The sequence below is a fragment of the Papilio machaon genome, chromosome 11 (genome assembly GCF_912999745.1).
Source record: "Papilio machaon chromosome 11, ilPapMach1.1, whole genome shotgun sequence".
NCBI classification, from domain to species: Eukaryota; Metazoa; Arthropoda; class Insecta; order Lepidoptera; family Papilionidae; genus Papilio; species Papilio machaon.
The window spans coordinates 3,319,473-3,329,991 of record NC_059996.1 but is presented as its reverse complement, the minus strand read 5'-3'; the positions used below and the strand labels follow the sequence as shown (position 1 = coordinate 3,329,991).

The 10,519-nt window shown below is 32.1% G+C and overlaps 1 protein-coding gene across 2 annotated transcripts; it reads left to right on the top strand.

Annotated features, from left to right (window-relative positions):
• The first annotated feature begins 5,419 nt into the window (after positions 1–5,419).
• Positions 5,420–10,357, top strand: LOC106714336 (glutamate receptor ionotropic, kainate 3-like). Of its 2 annotated transcripts, XM_014507363.2 has the most exons (17): positions 5,420–5,664; positions 5,736–5,896; positions 5,976–6,143; positions 6,224–6,390; positions 6,537–6,733; positions 7,119–7,384; positions 7,454–7,558; positions 7,633–7,749; positions 7,904–8,110; positions 8,209–8,370; positions 8,440–8,639; positions 8,717–8,918; positions 8,993–9,084; positions 9,197–9,333; positions 9,407–9,522; positions 9,689–9,841; positions 9,918–10,357. In XM_014507363.2, exons 1-17 carry the CDS (start codon positions 5,589–5,591, stop codon positions 10,194–10,196), a joined length of 2,805 nt encoding a protein of 934 aa, XP_014362849.2. In that variant the 5' UTR covers positions 5,420–5,588; the 3' UTR covers positions 10,197–10,357. The 2 variants fall into 2 exon arrangements, with proteins under 2 accessions (XP_014362849.2, XP_045536086.1); XM_045680130.1 differs by lacking the exon at positions 5,736–5,896.
• The last annotated feature ends 162 nt before the right edge of the window (positions 10,358–10,519 follow it).

Genomic DNA, 10,519 nt, shown 5'->3' with positions numbered 1-10,519 from the left:
CGTAAAATTATTCGAAATAAACGTTGCGGTAATACCGTGCTAGTGGATGGACGACTCTAGTAAACTGCCCGCTCGCACACACACCCCGTCGTCCATTGAACTCGTGAGGATTTCATGTCGGCAACGCAAATTGTCTTTTCATTATTCACGCCGCGAATATTTTACCCTTTGACATACCAACAATGGGCTACGAATATGCACCATGCTATGCTAATTATGATCCGCTCCAGAAAACAACAACGGAAACTCTACAGGAATTAAAAAGTAACGTTTGCAAAAAATATTTCATTTCACATTTTTTTCTATATATTAAATTAAAAACATTGAAAGCTAAAGTTGTGCGCAAGTCGATTCAGAGCGTAAAAAGGCTGCGTCTTTTCAAGAAAAAGTAGGGATTTTATAAAAAAAATCTGAAAATATGGTAACATTTAATTAGTATTTATTTGGGTGGGTTTACCCAAATCTAAATTAACGTACTTCTAGCGAACTACGTAGCTATAAAATTACGATAGTCCCGGATGTAAGAAATTATTATATTACATCACTTCATTGAAATAATATTTTGTGAGGATATAAAAGGTTTTGAAAGGCCTCATTTAAACAGAAAGGGATACAAGTGGTCGTTGCTCTATCAAGCAAATTGTCTATATTCTGGCCCGCTGTAATTCCTGTGCAAATTTTATTGTTAATTTTATATTATTTTAGTATAGTTCATTCAAGTTATCTTCATACTTATCAAAAACTGTTAAATTTGATGCATAAAATGAATCTCAAATTATCATTTTTTTTTGCCATTAATATATGATGATGAATGTATATGAGCTTCGAAGTATAAAATATAAAGATATGGATTTAGCTTTCCTTGTATTCCCTTAAAAAACTGCCTTAATGAAGCAATTCACCTGTTTATCAGCATGTCTATCAGCAATAGCTGTATAGAAATAAAGCTTTCAAATATATAGCTGATGTATCTTTTTACCATCATATCTTTTGTGGAATCGGACAATATTACACAGTTATTTATCCTTATTTCGAATAATCTTCCGCAAAAGTTTATAATAAAAATATCTTGGGGAAGTAAAGTGGGCGAAAGTTCCTATAGCAATGCACGAGGGCACTAAACTTTTGAGGTTATTCGAGTACCAATTGTGCGCTGGCTTACTTCCAAAAGATAAATGTCAAGTCGACCTCAAATTTATCTTTAAGAAATAGATCGCTTTTCGATCTTATGGTAATCATAAGAAGAAACATTTACGGAAACAATTATTGTGACAGATATGAAAAGATGTAAAGATTCAAATTCAATGAGTTATGAAAATTAAATTAACGTTGGCTTCAGTGTCGTTGTCTACGTCGTCAACTACGCCTATGATACGTCACGTCATGTCATTTCATGTCAGATGATTTGATAAAAAATTGAAAATCTTTTTCTTTCAGTTGTCAAATTGATTAGACAGAATTCAATTACATAGATAACGTGTTTTTGAGAGACAAAATCTCTTCTGCAATACCACTAAGAAGAAATTCGTGTGGAATACTGATTACGAACTATATGAGTCACTAGCTATTGCGCGCGACTTGGACTGAGCGTAATTAAAGAAAAACTTTTTCTTGTAATAAATATATCATAATATTACTCAGTTAAAATTTTGCTTTCCAAAGGTAAAAGAATTTATGAAACCGGTTCAGTAGTTTTTTACCTTATTCACAACATACAACAATACAAATCTTTGTTCTTTGTAATTTATTGGTGTAGGTGGATGTAATGAAATATAAAAGGGTTTCAATGGAGTTGTCTGTCTTGTACTCTTTACGGAATTTTATCACGTCCTTGGTAGAAAGTCTCTCACGAACGGGTTTAAATTCCTATTCATATTCGAGACCTGAATTTGACGACGTGACTGATGTCACAAATTAGGTTGCTGAAAAGGTTTTTTAAACCACAATGTATTCGTGAAGTAAAGATTTGGAACAAGTTCCCTTCGTTGATGTATCCGTTCATTGTTCGATTAACAACCCATCATTTACAATTTACATAGTTGGGTTCTTTTTAAGTTACAAATAGCAAGGCTTAAGAAACTATTTATAAATAGGATAAACGTGAACTAAACAAAAATAAATCGATAAAAGTAGGAACTGTTGAATTTTTCATCACACGTCTTGCATTATTAACAGCATTTCAACGGTCTCTTCTTAAGAGCACTCGGACTTAATCTGGCGAAAGGTAAATGCAATTTTTCTTGGTTCCCTTTGTGTTTCAAAATGTATTTTCATAATTTTTCTTTATGTAAAACTCTTTTTAGCTGTCTACAATTAAGTGTCGTTAATTGGGTAGTATTTTTGCCAGCCGAGTGAAGCCGGGACGGGTTCGTAATATTTTTATATTAAGGACTGGCGATTTTCTAGACTCCAAATTACTTTGAGATCGAAAAGTGAACAAGAGGTCGAATCCAATATTATTTTAATTTACATAATATTTAGAATATATCTCAACATATCGCGAGAAATTAAGTAAGTATATAATTACTCCTATATTTTCTAAGAGAATGTGATGGGTAACATGTTTTGTTAGGAAACTTACCGCATTTACTTTAGTAAACTTAATCAAATGTAAATTGTATTTCATTCCTTTTTAAGGATATTGCGCTAACTTATAAATGTGAAATTTGACACAGTTAAAGTTAATATGGAGAAGAAGTGGATATATTTTTGATAAAAAAAATTTATTATGAATACAAATAGAATTTTGACCAATAAACGACCACTAGAATTTAATATGCAATACGATGCAAATTCAATGTACAGTCTTCAAGTATAGATATACAAAGTAATAAGATTGAAGTATCTGTGTACAATATCGAGAAAAATTATATTTCATAAACGTGTTTCGTTGCTGATAACGAAAAACTTTTTTTTAAATTTTTTGTCCGTCAGTCTGTATGTCTGTTCACAACGCTGCGTTTGTTTTAGGTAATCTCTGAAACAGCTGGACCGATTTTGACTGGACGGGAAGGTAGCTGATGCACGCGGACATATTATAGATTTTTTTTTATATTCTGCGCTGACAAAGTCGCGAGTGTACAATAAAATGCGTAATTGTTATTGCTTACTATGTATTCCTAACATATAGAATTTTAAACGATCAGCTTACATATCACCATGTATTCCCAGTTTGTATGCAAACGATTTACATCGTAAACCCTTTTTTATGGCCTGTGTTTTCTAAGTATATGACACGAGGGAAACCCTTACCAACAACAATATATTAAAAAAGGTATTTGTAAAGGGAACGAAATTAAAAAAAATACTCAATCTAGTGATTTATGAAAACATTTAATTGTTTTCACCCATTTGTATCACTCGGTATACAAATAATGAAAGATTAACCAAAGAAAAGTTTAGTGGTAATTAATTGTACCTATTTATTTTTTTAATACAAGAACATGTCTAAACATCGATAAAAAATTCATCGATAAGAATTTTACATTTCGTAATTAGGCGTAAGATGAAAAATACGTAATTATTTAAATCTTCCTGAAATTCTATAGACAATGCTAATACCATCATAAATTAGGAAAGATTTGTGAATTTCAGTGCTGTAGTTAAATTATTAATATCGTCTGAAAGCTTTGGTAAAGTCAATTTAAGACAATGTAACGACTTACCCAAACTATACTCGATTAAAAATATTTTATACTAGTAAAGGTACTAAACTTCTAATTTAAAGTATAAAATAATTTAATCAACCGAGGTATATCAATACATAGTATAAGACAAAGTCGCTTTCGCTGTATGTCCGTATGTATGCTTAGATCTTTAAAACTACGCAACGGATTTTGACGCGGTTTTTTTTAATAGATAGAGTGATTCTTAAGGAAGGTTTGTATGTATAATAAATGCATAATATAGTAGAGAAACACTGATAAATTTAAAGTTTTCTAATGTGAACGCTGTGAACGTTGTGTATAAGGACATTCTGTAGTAGGTATATTTAGCATTGCACCCGTGCGAAGCCGGGGCGGGTCGCTAGTTTATTATAAAATGATAATAAAATCTCAATTTTTCATGATTATAAAGGACCTTTGATACTTGATAAACTTCGTATCAGAACAGAATTGTTTTTTGCGTTATGTTTTATACAAAGAGAAAAAAAAATAGCTGAAGGTTTTGAACATTACGCATAATAGAAAGATATTAAAATTGATTCTGAGCATAAATAATATATGAAATACCTTTAAGAAACATTTTGATAATTCTACGGATATATTATAAATGCGAATGTTTAGACGGATGGATGGATGTTTGTTTGAAGGTATCTCCAGAACGGCGCAATGGATCTTAATGAAATTTGGGATGGATGTAAAACATAGTCTGGAAGAACACAGGCTACTTATTAAGTTTTTTTTTCAATCCCGTATAACAATCATGGCTGTTTTACAAGGTTTAAGCCTCATGTAGCTAGGTTTTTACTACATCATTATCATCAGTTTTTGTCTTCTCATAGGACGTAGGCCTTCTCCAAAGCTTTCCACACTTTATGGTCCTCCTCTCTATGTATGTAAACAAATCTACTTTTTCTAAGAATACTTACCTTTTATAACCATTCGAATTAAAATGTGAGAAAGTATTTTCTTATTAAATTGTTCACGTATTGTGAAGTGGAAGAATCCCGAGGCGTGGGCGTAATTAAAGAAGTTTCTAGATGAAAATTCCCATCCGTGAGTGGTAATAAAATCATTGAATATATCGATGTTAGAATAGTTCACATATAGGATGGCCACTTGACCTTTGTTAAAACAACAATACTGATTTCATTCTGAAGGTTAGTATTTTGATGTTTTATCACTTACCGAGTTTTAATTCAGTCTTATTTGCAAATACTCTTTATCTTTGTTCCTAATTATTATACATCATGCTTATTATTATCAGTTACTTATGTCAGGTTTACTTAAAATGCATCACTGAAAGTCATGGATGTATTTTATCTATGTAAAGTTATTTGATAAAGGTTAGTTTTTTAAATAATCTTGATTTTCTAAAACGGGAGTCTTCATTGAATTAAAAATAACCTTTTAATGCATGATGCAATTGTATTATCCAGCCATCTGGTTATATTCCATGTTTACTAAAGAAAGTCGAAAGGAAGGACTTGCGAAATCTGTTTTAGTTGAGAAATCGTTTGATAGATGGCACTGTTTGTAATATAAGATTACGCGCTGATTATCAAAGCAAAGGCAAAAAATGGGCTATTATAAACGTTCTAAAATCCACATTCTAGGTCGCAACAATATTGAATTTAAGATAAAAAAGATGAATCCCGGCCCGGTAATCAGGGTCCAATTTTTAAAGAAGTCGTGTTGGAGTTAACCTCTTAAACAAAAGTGCATAGAATAAGATTTAGGGCACTTTGCCTATTTGTAGTTCATGCCAAGTACGAATGTGTGACACAATTATGTTGCAAATGAAGAGCAGGTTCTAAAATTATTGTCTGTTAGTTTTACCGTCTGCAACTACGCAGATCGGATACTTTGATAGTGTGACATATTTAAAAATCAATAATTACTAGCAAATAGCATGCTACGGTACAGATGCATTTTGTAAAAGAAAGTGTTTTCTACTTGTTTATTTCCTTACTCCAACATGCTTTGGCAGATAGAACTATTGGTGAGTATTGGCTTATTATTTTTTAAACAATAATATTGATAAAATTAAATCATAAAATTATGAATTGACAGGAGCAATATTCGATGATGGTAGTTTTCTATATGAGGCTGCTTTTAACGTAGCCATAGAAGCAGCGTCAGAAAATCAGGAGAATCCATTCGTACCGAATGTCATCAGAACTTCACCAGGTGATGTTGTTGAGGCAGAAAATGCAGTATGCTCTCTTCTAGAAGTAAGATTAATCAAAATAAAGAGTTTGTAAATAGCGCAAATAAAGAAAAAAATTAAGATAACATTCCTTTTGTTGTCAGAGCAACGTGTTTGGTGTGTTTGGACCTATTCATAGATCTTCATTACAACATGTGCAGTCCATAGCCGATTACTTGGAGCTGCCGCAAATTATTACAGAGTTCATAGAGGCACAAAATCGAAATTGGTCTGCCATAAATTTATACCCAAGTCACATAGCATATTCTCAGGTATATTTTAGTATCGTTTATACTTTAAAATAAGAATTGACTGTTTCATTTATAGTAATACTACCTATGTTAATTTCTAGGTTTTTGCTGATATTATCAAAATGAAAGGTTGGATAGATTTTACTATTATTTATGAAGGTGCTGAGCTTTTACCGTTTTTGAACAACATTTTAACAATGCAGAATTTAGTAACAGATGAAAACATCCGAATGACAGTTGTCCAACTACCGGATGGCGACGATAACAGGTAAAAATCATAGTTTTTATGCTTGTTCCACACCCGTTACAAAATTAATGGTAAGATGCGACGATACTATGGTACAGTGCGCTGAGGAATTTTGTTGTTTGTGTTTCTGGATACCTCACTTTTATTCAGAATTTATTTATTTTCAGAATACAATTAAAGAGCATAAAAATGTCTGGTTCAGTTAATTACTTAGTAATAAGCGGTAAAGAAAATCTAGCTGAAATCCTTTTACAAGCTCAACAAGTTGGAATTATGTCAGACAAACATAGCTACATAATAATGAATCCTGATTTCCACACAATTGATATTGAATTATTTAAACACGGAGGCTCTAACATTACAGGTACAATCGTTTTAATTCAATGTACTATTGCCGACCGAGTTAAATACTAGTTACTATAAATTAAATAAAATGGGGTCTGTATTAATAATTTTCATGATAGTAGTCCTTGCTATATAAGAAAAGGAACTGAAGTCCGGATAGTTAAATAACAGATTCAGCTTCTTGCTTATACTTTAATAGATACAGCTTCTGGATTTGTCACCCTAATTTCGTTTGCAAAATTTCGGACGACGAAATTAAATTATTATTGACTAGTCTCTACTTATCCTTGATATAATCTTGTATCTATTATACTCCAAGCGCAGTTCCCATAAATACTAACACAAACTTTTGCAATGTAAATTTTCCTCATCTTCATTCAATAATAATATTATTTATATTTTAGGTGTGCGATTTTTTGATCAAAGTGCAGAGAACATTCAAAATTTTATAAAATCGCTAAATGAACAAGTTACAGATTTATCGGAGGGTAAAATTGAAAATGCTGTTCCGGAATCAGCACTTAGTTTTAATTTAGCATTAGTATATGACGCAGTGTCCTTATATACTACTGCTTTGAAAACGATAGGTCTTGAGGAAGGTTCCAACATTACTTGCGAATATCAGGACACGTGGAATTTTGGATCAAGTATTATAAATTTCGTGAGAACTGTAAGTAATACAAAACTCTCTTCTGATTTAGAATTATTAACAGGTAATAAGTGTTTAACTTTTTATTAGATGGAAATCGATGGAATGACAGGTGTTATAAAATTTGACGAAGATGGTTTACGATCTGACTTTGAAGTTGATGTTCTCGAAGTTATGTCTCATGGGTTCGAAAAGGTGAATTAACACAATTTTATTTATATTGATCAAATTAGTTCCCCTTTAAATTAGAGATTTCTTTTCAATCTTAGGTAGGTACTTGGAATGCTGAAGACGGATATGAAGATACGAGAACTGTTATACCACCGGTTGAAGAGGAAGGAAGCGATTCAATGAAAGGCAAACATTTTATTATACTTACCGCCTTGGTGAGCTCGATTTCATTGTTTATTACTATTGTAGTTTTGAATGATTCGCATATCTAAAATGTTAAGTTGATGACCCACTACAATATGATAATACGAGTATACTGACATAGTAAATTAAAAAAAATTTTATATTTTTCATTTTCTTAAATTTTAGAGTGCACCGTATGGAATGCTCAGAGAATCTTCAAATAAGCTGGAAGGAAATAATCGCTATGAAGGTTTCGGAATAGAAGTCATAGAGGAGTTAGCTAAAATGAATGAATTTAACTATACTTTTGATATCCAAGCTGATGGTGTTTATGGATCGTACGACAGCAAAACGAAAAAGTGGACTGGCATGATGGAAAAAATTATGGATGGTGTAAATTTTCAATATTTTATAAATATGTAATTACTACACTGAATATATTATAATAAATGAAAAGGATTTTATTTGACGATTGTACATTTGTATTGCAGAGAGCTGACTTCGCTATCACAGACCTAACAATAACTGCCGCGAGGCAAAAAGTTGTTGATTTTACAAGCCCATTCATGAATCTAGGTATTACAATTTTGTATAAAAAGCCAACGAAACAACCGCCAGATCTTTTTTCGTTTATTTCTCCTTTTTCTCTAGAGGTTTGTTATTTTATAAATTTAATTATAATTAAAATTGAATATATTCAAATTAAGTAATATGTGTTTCAGGTTTGGGGTTGGTTGGCCGGAGCTTATGTGGGAGTGTCCGTCCTTTTATTTATTTTAGGAAGATTTGCTCCGGAAGAGTGGCAAAATCCATACCCTTGTATAGAAGAACCCGAAACATTGGATAATCAATTTACCTTAGCTAATGCTTTCTGGTTTACATTGGGCAGTGTACTCACACAAGGATCAGAAATTGCTCCCATGTAAATGACATTTTTATTAATTACATGTATTGTACTTGAAAAACAAAGCTGTGAACGTAGCCTAAATTTCATTCTAGAGCAGTATCTACAAGAATGGCAGGAAGTATGTGGTGGTTTTTTACACTAATTATGGTGTCGTCATATACCGCAAATTTAGCTGCGTTTCTGACGGTCGAGTCTAAATTTTATGCTATTAAATCTGTATCAGATTTAGCAAGCAATCCTTATGGCATTACATACGGAGCAAAAAAGGGTGGTGCTACTTTCAGTTTTTTCAAAGTAAGAAATAAAATTAATAAAGATAATTTCTTTAAAAATCATCAATGAATCTTTGCACAAATTGTCAATTTTAGGAATCGGATAATTTACTGTATCAAAAAATGTATCACTATATGGACGAACATCCTGAACTAATGACATCAACAAATGATGAGGGACTATTAAGGTATTTTTCTTATTATACTTATCAAATAATTTATTTGATAAAGAAATCTTAATCTTAAAGGTTATAGAGAGCAGAAAAAATGTTGTTTTAAGTAAAACTAATTATTTTTAAGGGTTAAATCCGAGAAAGAGAACTATGCGTTTTTGATGGAATCTACTTCAATTGAATACATGGTTGAAAGAAATTGTGATGTAGCGCAAGTAGGAGGTTTGCTAGATAATAAGGGGTACGGCATCGCTATGAAAAAAAGTATGTATTTGTACCTGTATGTTGTTAATCACATAATAATGTATTTAACTATATTGAAACCGTTTCCTTTTAGATTCACCTTACAGACAACCTATGAGTGAATCAATTTTACAATTGCAAGAAGAAGGCAAATTGGCAAGGATGAAAGATAAGTGGTGGAAGGAGAAAAGAGGTGGGGGCGCGTGTGCGGTAAGAGCTTCATTATTTATTTAGCCTAATCTCAGATCACCATTACCAATCTTGCAAGGCGACAACACCTCACGTTAAATACGTTACGTTGATTGGTTGCGATGACCACCAACTTCAACTAGTATAAAATCTCAAGAACTTATAACACTTATATTTTTATCATAAGGATGACGATGCAAGCAGTGGTGATGCTCAGCCGCTGGTGCTAGCTAATGTCGGTGGTGTTTTCATTGTACTGGTCGCGGGATCTGCTCTAGCGGTCGTTTGCGCTTTTATTGAAATGATATTTGATGTCTGGATGATATCACGTACACATAAGGTAAGAAATATATTGAAAAAAAAATGTTTTTAATTACAATACATACAGTATTTAATGCGAAACAATTATTTTCAAGGTATCATTTAAAGATGAACTAATTGCTGAATTAAAATTCATATTGAGCTTCAGTGGGGATACTAAGCCAGTACGACATCGGGAGTCGACAGGATCTAAAAGTCCTAAGAGGGATGATGATGATGATAAAAGTGGTGATGTGGAATTCACTGGAGACGATAACAGACCTGATCACGCACCAACCCCGCGTTCCGAAAGATCTTCACATTCGAATCATAATGCTCACAGCAGACGTCAAAGTAACGCTATACAAATAGCAAGAATGAGAAAGTTTACTTAGCAAATTAAAATTAGTAACGATTCTAATTTGCTTTATACTTTTCCTGAATGCTTTTGGCTATTAGTTATCTTAGCATTGCAACTTAAATCAAATATGCCAGTCAGTATAAGATTACTCGTATGTCTCAAAGTGACCATTATTTATTTACACATTATACAAAAGTGAAAGAAAGTTATAGGTTGTTTGCTACACAGAAATAAAAAATATTTACATTTATAAAATGTTTTTTATTCCCTGATCATAATAAACTATTTGGTAGAGTGCAGATATTTCGCCACCAAATTAGCAAATTGACATCCTTGTGCGACACGCACTTGATTAAC